A 20,080-nucleotide genomic window follows, 5' to 3' on the forward strand; every position below is an offset into this window, starting at 1 on the left:
CTGACTCTTTGGGAGAATCTGCTGTTGTCGCAGCAAGCAGGGTAGGGACCTCCACCCAGGCCTGCACAATCCTCACCTCATGTATGGAAATTGGAAGGTGAGAGCTGACTTGGTTCGACCTCCCTCCAGTGGTAGCAGATGTTATCTTGGCAGCCAGGCATCCAGTCACAAAAACTGTTTATGCTGCACACTGGGAGAAAATTATATTTTGGTGTACTTTCATCAGAACCCTTACATGCCAAGTTGTCACATGTGTTGCTTTTTGTGCTGTGTTATGCTCAGCAAGCACTTGCTGTGGCCACTAAAAGAGGGTATTTGTTTGTGTTATATGACTGCCTTTCTACGTTCACCAAATCAACCATCGTAATTAAGATCACCTGATGTGATGAATTTTCGAAAAGGGTTAACCCAAATGTTTGTAACGAAACCATTTGTAATTTCACAGTGGTTCTCGCATATTTGATTTGTATTCCATTTGAACTATTGTACAGCTGTTCTCTGCTCCTTTAGATTTTGAAAACAGTCTTTCTCATAGCAATAGCATCAACTTGTCGCTAGAGTGAGTTGCAAGCACTGTCTATTTGTTCAACAACCATTTACCACTTTTTTTCCCAGAGAAAGCCACTAGATTGATAGATTGTTCGACATGTACAACGCCTATACATGTCGAACAATCTATCAATCTAGTGGCTTTTTTTGCTTCAACTTATTCCTCAAACGAGGAAGAAAGACTCCATCATATTGGACTCCAGGAGGGAAAAATGGGAAGGGAGTGTAGAAAAATAAGCTTCAAGGTGGATAGTCCTCTTCATCAAAATATGCTATACACTGGCTAAGAAGCAGCCCTCAGAAACCTTGAGGGCCTGTTCAACCAGGTCCAAGGCTGCCAATGCTGTGTTGACATGCGGAAAACCTGTCTTACGTATCTTTCAGGCTGCATCATGGGTGTCCATTCATGCATTCACAAAGCATTACTGCTTTGATAGCCAGGTCCCTCTGGAGAAACATTTTGCCCATTCTGTTCTGCAGGACGTTTTGGTCTGAATCATTTCACAGACCCACCACCTTGAGAGGTACTGCTTTGATACCTATTCACAAGGTGAGGAATCTGTGGTTAGAAGTATCACCAGAAGAGCAAGTTACTTTCCTTCAATAATGCTCCTTCTGGTGGGTACTCTGTCTACCTGCAGATGCTTCGCTGAACCGCCCGTTTAGTAGAATAAACTTTTTTCTCAGTCTTAAAAGGGTCCTAATTTAGAGCTCTGCATTATGTCAAATCTGATCAGCCAGTGGTTATGCATCCGATGGTGCGAATGGGGTTCAGAAAGAAAGAAGTGTCCGCACTGGTGTTGGAATGTAAATGTTAAGCATTCGCTGCACCATTTTAAGTTGGGCCAGCATTTTGAACCGCAATTGAAACTAACCCTAGCTTGCTGAGAAATGTCTCCATTTGTTTTTTCCTTTTTCTCAAGGTTTAATGCTGTCTTTCACTGAGTACATTGTCCTCGTTAGCACATACCGTTCCCAATAGATAAAGGCCCTCTCCCACCAGCCCAGATGCGAGCACAGGCAGGACGACCTTCATTTATAGATAGTGTGTACTCAGCCTTAGAGTTGAAACTTATCCTACTGTACCCCTCTGTTGTAGGTGTATGAGCCTGGAATTTTCTATTCTGGGCGGTGCTTTCATTGCTTTGGAATGTACTTAATTTATCTTCATGCTGGCTGAAGTCAGTCCCTTTGCAGCAATCTAAGGAGTCTGGTCAGACCGGACTCCACTAGAGTGTACTTCAATAAAATATCTTTGGTTTGTATTCTCTACTGTCTGACCGACTCTTCATTTGTGAGGAAGGCTGAGAGGTGGTCGTGAGGGACCCTAATCGGGTTACTTCCTTCATTGGGGTGGCAATTATATAGGACTCTGGTCTCACTGACTGGATGGTACCGAGTGATGCAGAGCTGCGCCACGCCACTTACTGGGGCACAAGGGAATTGCTAAACAATTCCGCAAATCCAATCTTGCTCTTGAGGGTATTCTCAAGGTGAGTAATCTGCAGTTAGAATATCTACCACAGCGAGTGATACCGAAGGTAAGTAATTTGTTTGTTTGGCTAGTAGGTCGTATACCAAATGTATACTGAGCATTACTGCTCTAGTGAACATAGGTTTTTTTTCTGGACATCAGAAATATTCATAGAAAATGTAGAAGGAATCACAGAAAACGTACACAATGCCTTGCTGGAAGATCAGGCAGTCAGAGGCTTCAGAGGGGTACTGAGAAAAATAATTTTAAAGCCAAAAGGCGACGATACATGAAGCTAATTGAAACAGTGGAAAACAACCATCCACTCTTCAAACGGTTCAAAGAACTTTCTAACTCAATGTATGTGCAATACATCTTTCAAAGCAAAGAATTGACACAGAGCTTGCTTTATTTTTTCTTAAAAAATCAAATATCCTGATATCTCCTACCATTGACCTATCCATAGACACCACCGATTTATACCTGCATCCAGATTAAAAGCTAAAGAAAGTAAGCAAATGTAGGAAGTAGGAAGAACATATAATCATTGCTTTTGGTTAGCTAAAACCATTACCATCCTTACTTATGCACAGAGTGTGAGACCTCCTTCATTTGGGGCTCCCATATTAACGTCACATAACGTAACAGACTTTAGATTACACATTCACCGCTGAGGAGTCTTTTGACATTATTCACAGATAGTGGAGGCTTATTGCTACCCAATTCCATGTTGCTGATTTTATTAACCCCAGAAGGGTGAAAGGCTGAATAGACCAGCAAGGATTTCAACCTGTGACGAAGTGGTCACACACAGATTACTGGAGTAAATTAATTAGTTTACTAAAGCACCAGGTCTGACTATTGCCCTGGATTGAGTATGCAAGCTTATTATATTCAGGACAGCCAGTTTATTCAAAATTTAAGACTTTGAAATACACTAAAGTGGGGACCAGTAATTGTCTGAATACTCCAGCAAGGAATCACACTTCCAATATGCTAGCCCAGCATCACTGCTTACCTGTGGAAGCTTGATATGTTATGTATGGCTCCCATAGAGAGCCTCCATCATTTATTTCAGTTTCCGACAGTCATAAATCCTTGCTATGACATTACAACAGTTGATAACAAAACTGGTTACTCACTGTTGTGATGTCGTAAAGGCCTTCCAGGCCAGGTGACAAGTCTCCTTGAGTGCCTGTCCATGCAGCTCTGCTTGTCTGCTTTGACTGTAAGCACAGCTGCAAGAGAGGGACAAAAGTCAGGAAAGTTAGGGGGCTTTGATTAAGGATCGCAGGTAAGATATTTATTTTTCACATTTGCATCAGGGAGGAGAGAGCATGTTTTGTATAGCTCTTCCATTATCCAAAGTCCCTGCGCAGCAGTTGAAGGCAGAGGCAGATGATTTTCGGGGCCATACATAACATCAAATTATTGATGGGTAAAAAGTGAATTTCGGGGATGTTTTTCACCTCTGGGTTTTGAATGGCATCATAGAAAACGTGAGCTTCACTCTTGTTGTCTATTTGATGTCACAGAACCCCTCGCTGAAAAACATCCCCATAATGTAGACTTTCCTATTATTCATGAGGGAAAGTCTTAATTTTATTAAAGAAACTGAGGCAAGATTTATGCTTCTGTAATCTTGCTTTAATTAACGTAGCAGCTGTCAAGAACATTGAAACACTACAAATCCCATTAGGCTTAGAACAGTAAGCCAATGGTAAATGAACAGTAGTACCCATCCAAACCAATCAGGTGCCTACAGCCCAAATAATACCTATCTTGACTGCAAACAGTCCTCTTTTCTTGGGCGAGAAGTCATGAAGACACATGAAACCTATGTAAAATAAGAAACACAGTAGCAATAGCTAAAATAAGTGTAAACATTTCTTGAGGAAAGTCTAAAATTCTGGATCTTGAAGAAGACAAAGATGAAGGAGTTGTAAAATTTAAGAGGTTTGGAGATTCTGATGACGCGACGTTGATTCTGTTGAAGTTGAATCATTCCAAATGAAGTTTATGAGGTTGAAGATGTTGAAGGAATAGACACTGTTAGGGTGGGAAAGAACCTAGTTAATACATATGTTGCTATGGGATAAAACTCACCTCAGTGTCTTTAATAAAATTAAGACTTTCCTTTATGAATATTAGGAAAATCTACATTTTACGGCAAGTCATGGAGGCTCCTATTATGCTTGTTCAAAGCATATTTCTCACCATAGAAGAAACAGTATGAACAGGTTTGCAATATATAGGATGAATAGTGTTATCATTTAACCAATTAGCCGAGCTCAGAATGTCCTCCAAACCTGAACCTGCCCAAAAGACTTTGGATGCCATTGCTCCCTGGGAGGAACAAGCATCAAAAATGGAACTATCTATCCAGGCCAAGGGCACAACCAGTCTAAGCCATCAGGCAAGTGTCAGGGAAGAAACGTGTTTGTGAGGTTTTTTTATGGATATGAGTTGAATATCAGAGGGCGTTCGGAATATGGTTGGGTGTTTGTTCGTACGTTTTTAAAACAGTTTCCTACACACAATTTAGGTTGATTCGGTAATTAAGGAAAAAACACTGAAGTTAAATGTGTCTTTCTGCGTTTCCATTATGTTAAAGACAACACCTGTGGAAGTGAAATGGCGTAAAGAAATATCCAAATCCTTCACATCAGTACAACATTTGATAGATATTGAAAGGAACATTGTGTACTTAGCAGAAAGCATTTTGAGGGAAAGACAGACATTTTCTGGCCAAATGATAAACATTCGGGAGGCAGCTGGCAGTGTCAGGACCGGTGTGTCGGTATTTCTGGACAAGAGAGGATAATGTAAGCTGCAAAGCTCCATGGGAATCAGCATGTTGCCTGGGCTCTGACCACCTGCCAGTGAATGGGGAAACACAAGTTTGTGAGTGATTAAGTCACCCAGGGGAAAAAATAATGCATATCCTGGCAATCACATGACTGGAGCCATGAAAGGGTCAACAAGTAGCTCAGATGTATGACCTCATCTTTACTCTACCTCGCAGGTGTCATTTAAGCGACCTCTGTAGCCAACGCCGCTTCCCAAATTCTGTCCCGCACTTTGCTGCCACGATACCGCAGACCGCCACCGGACAGGACTACTGGTCCCAGGGGGCAGTGCGATCTTGCGGGAGGAGTCTGCTGCAGGTTCGTGCCAAGCCGGCGCATAAATCATCGGAAGGGCTCACGCGGCGCGGGACACCCTGGATCTTTACTCTGCCTCGCAGGTGTCATTTAAGCTACCGCTGTGGCCAACGCCACTTCACTCCTGGATTCTGCCCCGCACTTTGCTGCCACGATACCGCAGACCGCCACCGGACAGGACTACTGGTCCCAGGGGGCAGTGCGGTCTTGCAGGAGGAGTCTGCTGCAGGTTCGCGCCAAGCCGGCGCATAAATCATCGGAAGGGCTCCTGCGGCGCGGGACGCCCTGGATCTTTACTCTGCCTCGCAGGTGTCATTTAAGCTACCGCTGTAGCCAACGCCACTTCACTCCCGGATTCTGTCCCGCACTTTGCTGCCACGATAAAGCAAAGCGCCACCGGACAGGACTACTGGTCCAAGGGGGCAGTGTGGTCTTGCGGGAGGAGTCTGCTGCAGGTTCGCACCTAGCCGGCGCATAAATCATCGGAAGGGCTCCCGCGGCGCGGGACGTGCGCGGCGTGCCCGGGCAAAGGGCAGGCCCGTCAGCGGCCGGAAGAGGCTGGGCTGGGCCAGGTTATTTCAGTTTTTATTTATAGTTCTCTGGACATTCTTTTATATTTTATGGTGACTTCCTCATTTGCAAATATTTTTATTTTTCATGTTATTATTTGTTGGCCCTTGTGTCTGAGAGTTTAGTGTTAAACTTGCTGCAGGTTGTTTTCTGAGGGCCCATTTGTTTGAGGCAAGCTTGGGATAATAAACCAGTTCATCCGTCATGGGGTGGCGAAAGACCCAGGCAAACCAGGATGGGTCCATAGGTACAGCTAGAGCAACCGTAACCACCATGGATGCCTTTTTAACTAGAGCTGCTTTAGTCATAGATAGGGAGATCCAGTTGGTAAAGAGGCGTTTATCTAGATCTCCCACCAGCGGCCTTCTGCCTCTCCTGGGTGGGACTAATAATTATTCAAAGGACTGTTCTGTTGAGGCGGGAAGCAATGTACTCTCACTGGGGTTGGGTAGTGTTACTCGAGATAAGGACGTGCTCTCCCCCGTATTAGAATCCCAGGGGGAGGTACCATCAATGCCCCTGTCTCCCGTTGTAATTGCCAAAAACAGGCAGGGGCCGTCCCTTTACTCACCAAAAAATAGGGTGGGGAAGGTGGGAGGACTCCTTACACTCCTATAGAGGCATCCGGCGACCTTAACCCGCCACAACAATTGGGGGAGGCACGCCGGTCTTACAGTAGTACGAAAAGAAAAGGTAAAACAATAGGCAGCCAAGCCAAAAAAAAATATCTAATGCACTGTTAAAACCAGCACCTGATTTTAGGGCATCTTTGACAGCAGGCCCCTCAGTGGCTGACCTCCCCATGATGGAAGTTTTTAAATCTACCCTGTGCAGTATGCTGGAAGAAAAGCTACGCCCAATCATGGTTAAGCTAAACTGCATTGAGCAAAGTATATCTGACCAGTATAAATTAATTCAATCTACTCAACCCCAAAGCTGTGCTGCGTCAGTTTCATTAGAGCACAAAAAACGTATTGGGCACTATGCCCTCAGAGGGGGTGTCTGGGGCCTTTTGTCCTCCGATTAATATGGCGTCCCCTGCTGCAAATATGATCCGTTGCAGTTTAGGGGGGTTGCGCGACCAGCCATCTGAGAGTTTGCCGTCAAAGGGGGTTCCGATAGTAAAGCAACCCGGCCAAGCTTCCCTTGACTCAGGAAAGAATGATGGCATGCCGCAGGGGTATACCAACGAGGTCCAGCAGAATTTAGCAGTTATTGATCTCCCGCCGCAATCAACATCGCTGGTGGTTATCCTAGGGAATGTCCCTTCTCTCCCAATAGGTTCAAAGGAGGGCTTTTCTCAATTTAAGAATAAGGTTACCCACTGGCTGTTTAGTAATACCGCTGAACGAAATATTATAATGGTATGCCGTGTTGCTTGGTTGGGAAGTTCTAAGAAATCAAGGGGGGTGACTGTGTTGTGGTGAACTTTAATAACCCACTCCCTGTGGAGAAATGTTTTGGGGAGGTCCGGGCTGGATTAGCAAACAGGGAACAAGGTATTCAGATTTTGCCCTTGGGATTTTTCTATAATGCGGAGCCCCCAAGGCATGATAACCTGAATTTATCACTTTATACGTGGTCTCAGAAGCCGGCGGAGGCGACTAGGGCTAAATATCTTAACCCCATGGCCGAGAGGTATAATATGATGGGGAATTGCCATTTTGTATCTATCCTGCAGGGGTCAAACAGATCTGCAGCTCTTTCAAGGCTAGATGACTGTGATTGACTGAGTAAAAGATCAGAGCCTCTAGATTCAATTGCTTGGACCCATGCGTTCGCTGAATCCTTCCTTTGTGGGTGCCAGGTCACCAGTACAGTCCATGTCTGAGTTGCTTAACCCTGAGTTATTGGAGGCTTTACCCATTGTACCATCTGAGGATCCATCCAAGTTTTGACAACTATAATGTTCTGTCTTGGAACATTGCTGGGTTAGCAGAGAAGATCATAAACCCATTATGGGTGCAGTTCATCAGGCAATTCTCTGTGATCTGTCTCCAGGAGACTTGGATGATGAGCTGCAACCTATTTCTGGAGGGGTACAAAGCTTTTTTTGTCCCCGCTTCCCCTTAAGTCAGTGGAAGAGCTAGGGGTGGTTTGGTCATCTTTATATCTTTATCCCTGAACTGCAGGATTAAGGATATTTCCACTGCCCAAAGTGACTTCCAAGCTATTGTTTTAAAACGTTGAAACGCTAGTCTGTGTTTGATTAATTTCTACAATGCATTGAACAGACAGGGGGTTTGTAAGATAACACAGCTGAACGGTTCTGTTAGGCAGTATAGTGGTCATGTTAGTAACAGTCTTATGTTAGCAGGGGATTTTAATGTTCACCCGTGCGGTGATCCTGAAATCACTAGTATGGACGATATTGGTTGTGCCAGGATTCGGGGTCTCCATTTTGAGCACACTGTGCAAGGAGACACACTTAATGATCTGCTCAATGAATACGATTTGATATTGTCCATGTCCTTTGCAGCATCGTCCAGTAAACAGTCCATCCCGTCTTTTAAAGGTCGTACAGTGGGTCCTTCATAGATCATATTTTGATCTCTGCTAGCCTCAAGTCCATCCTTCGGGGATTTATAATCATGGAGAGCGCATCCAGCGATCATAATCCTGTGTGTGTGCATTTGGTGGGCAGTATGCTGAAGAGACAGGCCAGGGTGGTAGCGCGGCTTGCTGAAATCTATGGATGGCAGGCGCTGCCTTAAATGGTCCCAGGTAGCCCCGTACCTTTTTTAGGAAAAGGTCAATGAATCCTGTGCTGCAGAACTCACTTTTTGTGTGGAACCTGACTCTCCCGCTATGGGCGTTCTTAAAGCTTTTGAAGGGGATTGTCTCCAAGGTGGGGGCATTATTATCTGTACCCTCACAAAGAACGTCGTCTGGTGATCGCAAATGGTTTAGCCCAATATGCTCCAAAGCTGCCAGAGACTTAAAGGCCGCACTGAAAGTAAAGCCGAGGGATCAACCCCGGATCCGTGCCTTCCGTCTCATCTATGAAAAGTCACTGGCAAGTCGTAAGACGGATTTGAAGGAAGCAACCTGGCGGGAATTACTAGATCCAAGCACCTTTATGCAGTAGCACACGATTTTGGGGTATTATTAATAGACCCCTTTTTGAAAGGGACAGAGCAGAAGATTTAGGCACCAATATAACGGAAGAGGAATGGGTGACCCACTTCAGCCTTATTTTTAAGAGTGCCACAACCTTATCTCGTCCACAAGCTAGAGATCAAAATAATGCCATGGTTGTATTTACCCAGAGTGAAGTGGAGAAAGGCATTGTCGGTCTGCCATGTAATAAGGCACCAGGTCCGGATGGGATTCGGCCGGACCTTTTCAAATCAAACCCTTCCCTCTGGGCTCCAGTCTTGGTGGCCGTGCTTAATCCGGCGGCAAAGGTAGGGTGTCCGAAGTCTTGGGGTACCTCTACAATCGTACCAGTGTATAAAAGGGCGATCGTAATAACATACTGAATTATAGACCGATCTCCCTTATCGACTCTGTGGTTTAGGTTGTAGGTGGAGTTGTATTAAATAGATTGGCTGCCTGGACGGAAGATAATAAGATTCTCTCTGACATCCAATATGGGTTCCGCCCAGGACACTCTACCCTAGCACAATGCCTTAACCTATATTTGATCCTCGGAAAGTACACGGTTGCCCGCCAGGTGACGATCTACATGGCCTTCATGGATCTCTCCTCCGCTTTTGATTGTGTCAACCAGGGGAAGATGTGGCAGTCCATGAGGGCCATGGGGGTGGAGGCTAACCTGGTTGATTTTCTAAGGGATTTGCATAGGGATACCAAGGTAAACATTAGATTTGCTCAGGATCTCAGGGTTTCTAGGGATTTCAGTACTGAAAGGGGTGTACTGCAGGTGTGCATTCTAGCTCTGTTTCCTTTTAATCTTTATATCAATGATTTAGATAAGACCTTGATAGAAACAGGGGCTGATTTCCCATATGTGGGGCGAAAGGGTCTGCCCGTTCTGCTTTATGCGGATGACGTGGTGCTCCTAACTCGAAGGTTTGCAGACTCTGCTTGACTCCTTTCGTAGCTTCATGGCATAACGCGACCTGGCTATAAATAATTCAAAATCCTATGTAATGCAAGTCTTGTTGCATCCTAAGAGGCAGTACACCTTTAAGGTGAATGCAGAAAATCTGCCCATAACTTCAACCTTTTCCTATTTGGGCGTCCTATTCGATGATCATTTGGACTAGGGTGCTCTAGTTCGGAGAAGGAGAGGGGAGGTGATAAGAGCTGACGCAGCGATTTTCAACTTTGCCGCAAAAATGGGCAAGCGCCCGATTGCGGCAATGCTGAAAATTTAACAGGCAAAGAGCGTAGCGATTGCCAATTATGGTAGTGAACTGTGGGTATATGCAGCATTGGAGGGAATTCAGGTGGCAGAAAATAACTTTTTAAAACAGCTGCTGGGGGTACCTAAAGGAACCTCTAATCTAATAGCACATGAAGAGACTGGGTTAACATTCATTTGTGACATATTGGCCATGCGCCCATTGCTTTTCTGGCTCAACTGCTGGCTAAACAAGGATCTGGGCCTTAATCACGAGCTACTGAAAGACGTTTTGAGCCTGGACCACATGATTAATATCCTGTGGTTAAAATATTTAAAGGGCTGCTTTGGAAAGCTGTGGCGCCCAGACCTTTTTTTAAAACCTGATCTTATTACCGCAGCAGATGTGGCTTTTGTGAAGAATTCTTTGATCGTCCTTAAAAAATCAAATAGAGATGGGTTAGAACTGTCCTAAACTAGCGTCCGTAAATTTGTGATGCTGAAAACTACCCCAGACCCCTTATCTTCGGTGGCCTTTGTCGGCCCATGAGCGTTTTCTTACTGACCAGGTTCAGAATGGATTATTTCCATTTGTTACTTGCTGTGCTGAAGGGGTGCCATCGAGGACAAGTGTTAGCACCCTATGGCTGTGACTGAGTATCTCCACAGGATCTGCTGCACTTCATGTTTTTCTGTAGCTTCTATGAAGCTCCCCGGAAGTTCTTTATAAAATCGTTTTTAACCCCTTGCATGTTCATGACGAGCTCAGCTCATCATGAGCTACAGTGCTCCGGTGCACATGACGAGCTGAGCTCGTCATGGCCATTAGAACGCTTGCACGCTGAGATAATTCCCCTGCTGTGCTGAGCTCAGCTCGTCATGAGCACCGGGGCGCTGTGCGCGCCCCTCAGCACAGCAGGAAAATTACCCCAGCAGCCAAGGGGTTAAAAAAGTGACATTTTATTCGGGTCCGCCCTGCCCTTTACTTTTTACAAATGCTAAAGCCAGAATGTATCCCATTTGTGGTTGGATTCCTGAAACGCTCTCTAAGGTACAGAAACTGTATGGAACTCTAAAAATGTCCTTTTTATCTATTTAATGGTTGTTTTAGCTGCTATCTCCTATGAGGACACATGTTCTTCCAAGCTGGCTGTCTTATTGTATCTGTATGTTTAGCACTTTCTTGATATTTGACTATGGTGCATTTATACCCCCTCATATTGTTAGAAATGGCTACCCATGCAGCATGTTTTGAAATGTATATATGTGCCTCGTATATTTTAATGAAGATTTGCAACTTTTATGGTTTTCTACTTTGTAAACCGAATAAAGTATTTTGAAATTGAAAAATTGATAAACAGACGTAAAAAACAAATTACCATCCCATAACTGTAACTGACTGTACATTGAAAGCAGATGGTTGCAAAATCTTACTCCATTTAAAAGCTGGCAAGCAGGAGGCTGTGATCCCACTGGGCTCCCATTGATATGGGGAGGATTTGCCCAAATTGCTGATCAATAAAGGTTGATTGTACAGTAGGTCTTATCTCCGCTAGCTTTAAAACCTAAACAATTGACTATGAAGGTGATTTCTTCTGAAAAGGATCAGTAGATTTTCCCACACATCAGCATGCCCAAATAGACCAGGCCGATTTGTAGGCTTTGGTAGTACCTGGAGCCCAGGATGTGCTGATATATTCTGCAGCTTCTAACAAAATACCTGGATTATATCGGGATGTCTAGCTACCTTCCAGGCTGAAAGAGAGAGAGTATTGTCCACAATTAGATTGTGCATATGTCCTTGTGGATCTAAGAGGAGTTTGGGGAAAGTAGGTATTAACACTGAATATTCCGCTGTGAGTTCCAGAAGGGGAGGATACCATACCTGTGACTGCCAAAAAGGGACCACTAGGGTCATTAATGCTTTCTTCCATCTTACCTGGACTAGCACTTGGGTGATCATGAGAAATTGAGGGAATGCATAATTGACTCCTTGAGACCAATCCTGTAGAAAGGCATCTGTTGCTAGAACTAAAGGATCTGGTCTTCAGCTGAAAAACTTTGAAAGATGACAGTTGAGTCAGGAATCAAAGCGATCTATTTGAAAGGACCCCATTTGTGACAGAGATTTTTGAAAACAGAGGGATGAAGTCTCCAATCGTGTGAATTGTGTGGATATCGGGAATTCCAAACTGTGACTGTATTAAGAACACCCAGGAGGTATTCTGCTCAAATAGTAATTTTGTGAGCGAAAGAATACTCCCAGAAAACGTTTTGCATATTGCGCCAGATGTTTGGGTTTTGTACCTCCGAGATGGTTGATATCTCTCGCAGCTATAAGATGATCCATCCGAAGACAAATGGAACATCTTACCTTGTGTTATACAAAGCTCTTTATTGTAAAGGAACCTGCAAGCATCTCTAAGCAGTTTATGTGCAATTTTGACTCCTGAAAAGACCATGTAACTCCAGTCATGATCTGACCACACCGGCACCCCAGCCTGTCAGGCTTGCTTCTGAATCTAAGACAATATCTGAGGCCAAAGCAAAAATTGTCCTGCCTACCAGGCATCTAAATGGTCTACCCACCATTGAAGTTCTGTTCGGGACTCATGGTCTAAACTTTTGACATCGGTATAAGCTAGGCCTTTGCAATGGTGAAATTTGTTTTTTACCTCTGGAGAGCTCGATAATGAAGAGGTCCTGGAAAAATGGCCTGAATTAATGAGGAAAGAGGACCTACAATCCTTGCAACGGACCGGAGGGAAACTGAGGAAATCTGTAACGTTTGCACAATTTCTGATTTTATCGACTTCATTTTGGATTAGGGTAAATCAAGAGTGGAAATGTCTGAATTTATGAAGCAACCCAGAAATTCTATTTGTCTGGCAGGAGATAGAATCGATTTCTCTTTGTTGATGAGAACATCTATATCCTGTAAAAGGGAACAGGTAATCTGAGACTGAAAGGTGTAAATATTTTGGCACATTAAAAGAATATCATCTTGATAGATTATTAATCTGAGATGAGCCACTACCAGTTACATTATCTTTGTGAACCAACAAGAGTCTAAAGATATGCTGAATGGGAAGAAAGAAAACTGGTAAGTTTTTCATTTCCATTTAAATTAAAAATATTTTCTGAACTTGTGATGGATTGGAATTGTTAAGTATACATCCTGCAAATCTAACTGAATCGTCCAATATTTTGTAATAACGGATCTCTGAGATGAATACTAGTTTCCATTTTGAAATGATGATAAACGACACACTGATTAAAATCCCTGAGATTTAGGTCTGATCTCAGTTCTTTTTGTTTTTCTTCTGAACCATGAAAAGAGAGTGTAACAAGCCTGTCAGGTGAAAAAGAGTCTCTTGGATTGCCTGTTTCTGTAAAAAGGGATAGAATTTCTGTGGTTGCCAAAGAAGACATTTCGTTTGAAAACCTTAAAGGAGAAGAATGAGGAATCTGAAAAGGAGCATAAAGCTCTATGGAATAACCTTGATTCGTGTTCAACACCCAAGGATCTTTTGTGATGGATCGCCATTTGTTCAGAAAGAATCTTAAACGACCCCCTAGTATATGAAGGCCAGAAGGATGACTCGCTGTTGGAGAACGCGCCGTGCCTGCGACTGGGATAATATTGGATGCCACCTTTCGGTCCTATCACATATCGATTGGGGCCTTTTATTTATATCTTCTGACTATTGACTACGTATTTCTGGAGCATAGATCCACTATGGATATTAGATAGATTGGATATCGGATGCAGTCATTTCATTTCATGAAGCTTCATTCTGTGCATTAAAAGAACAATGACCATAAAAGCACATAAGCAAAATGATTACATAATTATACAGATAAAACAGATATCAGACGCAGTCAATTATTCTGATCGGAGTCCTAGACACCACAAAATAGTTTTGAAAAACTAGCGGTTACATCTACCAGACACGGTTGGAAATGTTTTCCCTAGCCTTTTGGGACAAATCCTATACATCTCTTGCGGTGCCATTACGTTAGAGCTTCATATATATTCTCCATTTAAAAGTCCCTCCATAATAGCAGAAGCCCTGAAAAAGTCCCACTGTTGGGACGAAACGCGTCGGCTGTATGGTGCTTTATCTTTTGAAAATAAAGAAATTAAATCGAGGAACTTTACTCGCTTTGATTCATTGAAATGTAAACTAAATGTCAAATGCTGTGGTGCACTTGTGCTGTTGTGTATAAATGCCAGAATGATGACCTACTTACGGGGTTTGCCCCTCTGTGAGTCCTTGGACCACGACTGCGGAATCATCTGCCTCTTTTAGGATAGAACTGTGGACAGAAGTCTTGGTAGTTATTATTGGCGGACCCTTGAAATTCTGATAAATGTAGTTGCCACCAGCAGAGCGACTCCTGCCTCTGCTGGCCCTGGCAAAAACCTGTTGAGCGAAATACTTGTTTAGAGATTGTTCAGCTTTGTCCAAGGAAGCAAACGTGATGTCATATTTGCTTACCTCTTTAATAAAAGAGTCCCCAAACAATAAACCATCCATCTTAATTCCATGCTCCATAGTTGCCAACTTTGCTAATTCAAGATCTAGCTTCAAAAGACGTTATTTCCTCCTCTTGTGGGTAATAGCAAAGTTGGGGTTCTCCAGCAAGCAAATAGTTATTTGAGTCCACCTGGACACTTCCTTAACATCAATAGGTGTATTTTCCAACCTGCCAGTTTCTGTTAAATCAAAAATGTGGGAAAGAGGGCCTACCATGTTCAGCAATGTATCCTGGCAAGTTGACAATGCCTTATCCATCCCTTTTTGGGGGTCTTTTCCGAATTTAGAAAAGTAAGTTGGCATGTTTGGGTCAATAGAGGGAGTCGCAGTATTATTGAATAGTAAGGAAGTCTGGGACTTTCAGTTTGGGCCTGGTTTGTTTGTCTAAGGTCAAACATAACCTACTGGAAATATAGTCCCCAACATGGTCAGATGAAAGCCATTCCTTACAGTTAGGATGGTGAATCCATTTAGAATCAAACATCGGTGACCATCTTAATCTAAAACTGGTTTGGAATTAAAATGATCACCCTGGGGAGCAGGATCCCTTCTTTTCGTTCGTTTAGTGCCCATCTGTAATTTGGAATCATTCAAATTCTCATTGCCATCATCAGTATCCTGTAAATCAGAAATCATAGTTTTTGCATTTTTTTCACATTAGATATTACCCCCTCCTTGCTGGGAGATCTTGGAGTAACATTGTCCTCTACCACATGTGAGAAAACCTCACTAATCATTTGCGCATTTTTTGATCTTTTGATGGGAAGATGAAGATGAAGAGTCCTTTGTTAGAGTAGATGCCGAGGCTGCCATAGGTTTGCACTTTCTGTCTTCCCCCACTGAGTGGGCCAAAATATTTTTTGACTTAATATTCATGACAGTATTTTTAATGTTTTAGTATCTTTGTAATAGATGAGGAAACAGCTTGTTCCACAGATGACTGAATAAAGCCATTCAAATTGTTGCGAAATTCCTCCCCATCATCATGATCATCGTTGTCATACAACAGAGATGTGCTGCCAACCTCCATGACAGGAAAATAAATTAATATAAACCCAGTGGAGAAAACGAAAGAATTAAAATGTGGTTACTAGGAGGTTAATGTAAAGTTTGACAGACAGTGAGGGGAAGGCTCCTCCCAGAAAGGAGGAGACATTTTCCTACCTGGGAGTGTCTATGAGGAGAAAAGAAGGGATTTCAAATTAGGCAGCACCCATAGGCATCAACCTGACCTATGACATCGGAAAGACTGACTGGAGCTGCGCAAAATGCTTAATAAAGCATATGGGACCAAACACAAAGTGTCAAGCGCGTTCCAAAAGAAATTGCCAAAACTGTATAGGGTGACGAGTATGCCAACCTCACTAGATGGTACAAGCTTAATGGCGGAAAGCGGGCAACAGTCAAAAAAGAGGCGAGGAGAAACCCCTCATGTGCACTCGCTTTGTGTAGCGGCAGTCGCGGCCCGTGCAGGTAAGCGCAGTGGGGCAGGGGCGGGGGGGGGGGGGGGGGGGTGTGTAAGTCGCCAAACAACAGGATGGGAACATATGATAAAAAAAATAAAACCACTTACCTTGCGCTCGGTGCATTGGCGACTCAGCGATGCGGCAAGCATAAGTTAAGTGGTTTTATTTATTTTATGTTCACTATCCCGTCGTATGTCAACTTCCACCCCCACTCCACCACGCTTACCTGAATGGGCCGCCACTGTGTAGCGGCAATAAAGTGATACCGCTCAAACTGAAACGCCAACATATAGGTTAACAAAGTCAACAATAAACGAATAACTGTGTATTTAAATGACTATAAATAAATATAATACTTATCATGACTGCAAGCAGCAAGAAAATAGGACTGTTTGCCGTCAAGATAGGTATTATAGGGGTTCTAGGCACCTAATTGGATGGGATGGGTACTACTTCTGGTTTTTGAATGTTCTTGACTGCTGCAATGTTAATTAAAGCAAGAAAGAGAAGCATAATAGGAGCCTCCGTTACCTGCCATAAAATTCCCTGCTACCCATCTATAATTTTATATAATTAAATGCCTTTATATAGTTGGCTTCTTGCCACTTAATGGTGTTCAATTGAAGTTCCTCGTAATCTCCCACTTAGAAAATTGCTTGGCTTCTGAGGAGGGTCATTTCAAACCATAAGGAAGCTTACTGCCTCTGGATCTTTCATTTTACCTTTATTGGAGTTCCCAGGTTTTAGTGACTCAAGTCAGATGGATGCTTTCCGGAGGCCTTGGTACGAAGACTGGAATGGAATCCCTGTGCTGCTTGAAAAAATGAAACTCCTACTTAAATCAGGAAGTTACTAAAGTGTTACTTTTACAGACCTCTTACGTCGGATTCGCTGACCACCTACTTCAAACCATTGTCCTCGACCTATGGATACGAGCCAGACATCAGGTCTGCCGGTCCACAAACTCTGAAGGAGCCTCTTGGATGCTGCATACCTACTTACATGGCATGCATTGGTCTAGCAACAGGACCTCTCCAGTTTTAATCATGTTCAAATACAGTGGTGGAGTTCGGTCCATGTAAACTGAACCACATAAAGATGGAGTTAAAACAGGATGGCATCAAAAAGGAGGATTTGTCAACAAATCTGGCAGTCACAAAACGGGTTGATAGGGGTTTGGCAGGGAGAGCAGGGCCTTATGAGTAAATTTGGGACCAAAAAGAAATGTAGGGGCAACTCAGACTACGGACGGGTGAGTGGTAGGCATTGGTTTTATGGGACCAGCTCGAACTGCTTTCAGGAGATGAAAGTGGACAGGGGAAGGCAGCAGAGCTGAACCAACTAATTAGAAAGAAACTGGCAAATGTGAAGAGAGCACATTTTGTAGAAGAAAGGGATGAAAAAGAAAGGCAAAGGAAACACAGGAAAAGGGAGACACGCGTTAGAGTGAGACAGCAATCTGGCTGCAGCAAATCCAATAAACTAGCAAACTCCCTTGAAATGGGGGGATGACGGATACATTAAAATTTGACATGGAAGCACACTTTTGGGTGATCGTTTTACTGAAAATGCATCAAAATGTTGCCTGCAATATGTATGGGTAATCTCCCAAGCAAACACAAGTTAATTCTCGGAATAGATGTTATGTTTATATTTCAGCCATGTGTTTGTGAGATTTCCAGATGGGTGTTGTAAACAGGACACGTTTCAGAGCAGGGCAGGATCCAAGGGATTAATCTGTTTCTGCTCTTGCATCTTTCTTCTCCAGGTGCGTCTGAGTGCGGATGAGTGTGCAGAGGTCCTGAAGCGCTGGGTGGATCACCTCTGTTCTCCTCAGGTCAATCAGAAGTCAGCGGCCATCTTAGTGCTTCTGTCGCTGGGCTGCTTCACACGGGTTGTGAGAATGTTGCACAGGTGAGCCGAGGTTTTGATGTGTTCATCTTGTTTGGCGACATGGGCAGCCTGGTAACTGCTTGATCCATCCTGCATCTATTTGCACTGTGACTTTTTTTGTGACAGTGACAAACAAAGTCTGCCTTTCCTTCCAGGATACCAAAATGGCAGATTGCATTCTGTGTGAGAATATGCTTGCTTTCTGCCTCTTGGTCTTGCACAGTCAGTCTGCTGCAGATGATAAATTAAGCAAACACAAGGAGATGATGGACGGAGCCCTGAAACTTTTCAGGCACTCGCCCCAGTCAGAGATCTGGGTTGAATCCTTCATTGTTCTTTAGCTGACTACACCAACTCAGTTCAGACCCAGCTATATGCAAATCAGTCTTGACTCTGTGCCTCATGGGAACAGTCCAGCTCGAACTGCCAAGCCATGTCTTCCCTGGACCAGAAACAAGCATCCTGGGACCGGTTTCGAGCTAACACCCCTCATCAGCCAGGCTAGCTTGAATCCAGTGGCAAAGTGAGCAAGAGACCCATGTCTGTTCCCATGATGCACAGGGTCAAGACTGATTTGCATATAGCTGGGTCTGAACTGGGGTGGCGAAGTGAGCTAAAGAACGATGATGGATTCAACCCAGATCTGTGACTGGGGGTGAGTGTCTGAAAAGTTTCAGCGCTCCGTCCATCTTCTCTTTGTGTTTGCTTGGTTTGCCCTAAGTTGGCAGGCTATGCCCAGACGTGGGTCCCTTGCTCACTTTGCCACTGGATTGAAGCTAGCCTGGCTGATGAGGGGTGTTACTCCAAAACCGGTCCCAGGATGTTTGTTTCTGTATTGGCAGTTCCGGCTAAACTGTTCCCCTGAGGCACAGGGTCAAGACTGATTTGCATATAGCTGGGTCTGAACTGGGGTGGCTAAGTGAGCTAAAGAACGATGACCGATTCAACCTAGATCTGTGACTGGGGGTGATTGTCTGAAAAGTTTCAACGCTCTGTCCATCATCTCCTTGTATTTGCGGTTGCTAAATTGGCTTCCTCCATCTCATGAGGGCAGCGAACGACTGACTTTCTGCTTGTCCGATATCACTGTTTGATTGATTGACCCTCCGCATGTAACGCGAGCATGTGATTCACTGGCCCTCTGAGTTTCCTGAGAAGAGTGTATTATTATTTGACTTCCTGATGCAATGAGATTAGTGGGTGTTTGATTGAGTCCCCTCATCTCTTGAGCTGCATGTGATCGAACCCTTTATTTCTTGAGACCAAGATGAGAATGATTGACTCTAATTATCATGGAAGCAACAGGTAAATGAGTGCATGAGTGTTCAGGGCAGCAGGTGATTGATTCGCTGCTTGGCATGATGACAGCAGGTAATTAACTCTGACTGCCATGAGAGCAGCATTTGACTCCACTGTGCAAGAGCTAAGAGTGCACGCCATACATGTCATCCGAGCAGTGGACGAATGCCTTCCTGCTAATCATGGGAGCAGCTGAGAGTCACAGGCCATCTTTTTCATGGGAGATGCAGGTGTTTGGCTCTGCATGTCATGGGATAAGCATTTGATTGAGTACCTGCAGCTACTCGTAGCAGCAGGTGATTCTCTATTTTCTTTCCTGAAGGCAGTAGCTGACTGATTTACTGCCTCTCTGTGGAACCGTGTTTGTTGACTTGTTATCGCCTCTCCTGATAACAGTGGAGCAAACCCATGCAGTCAGCTCCTTGTGGTTCTCCACTGCCTCTCCTGAAGGCACTGTATTTTACTAACACCCCTCACCTCTCCAGTGGGATAGAACGGGCTGATTTTCTGCCTGTTTGCTGGGAGCAGGAGATGGCTTTCATTGCCCCCTGCCCCTAGTGGGAAGATTGGATGTGTTCATTTGCCTCATGCCTCTAGTGCGAACATAAAATCGGTTGATTTTCTCCTTGCTTTTTTTGACCACACTGGGCAATTACATGTATTCTGCCAGTTTCTAATCTTCTCCACGGTTGTGTCTACCACAGTATGCGGTACTTTGACCGAGCGGCCCTGTTTGTTGATGCCTGTCTGGAATATGGCGCAATCCCAGTCAATGAAGAAACCAATATCCTTTTCGTATTCAACTCTTAGTTACT

General features: G+C 44.0%; 1 protein-coding gene across 1 annotated transcript in view; it reads left to right on the forward strand.

Moving 5' to 3' along the window:
• Positions 1-20,080, forward strand: part of WDR11 (WD repeat domain 11) — a 635,868-nt gene that overhangs the window by 600,765 nt on the left and 15,023 nt on the right. Inside the window, exons 27-28 of the mRNA XM_086922941.1 lie at positions 17,842-17,987; positions 19,970-20,049. Of these exons, the coding sequence (XP_086779067.1) occupies positions 17,842-17,987; positions 19,970-20,049 (226 nt within the window). The remainder of the gene's footprint in view (positions 1-17,841; positions 17,988-19,969; positions 20,050-20,080) is intronic.

The sequence above is a fragment of the Lissotriton vulgaris genome, chromosome 5, assembly GCF_964263255.1.
Source record: "Lissotriton vulgaris chromosome 5, aLisVul1.2, whole genome shotgun sequence".
In the NCBI taxonomy this organism is placed as follows: Eukaryota; Metazoa; Chordata; class Amphibia; order Caudata; family Salamandridae; genus Lissotriton; species Lissotriton vulgaris.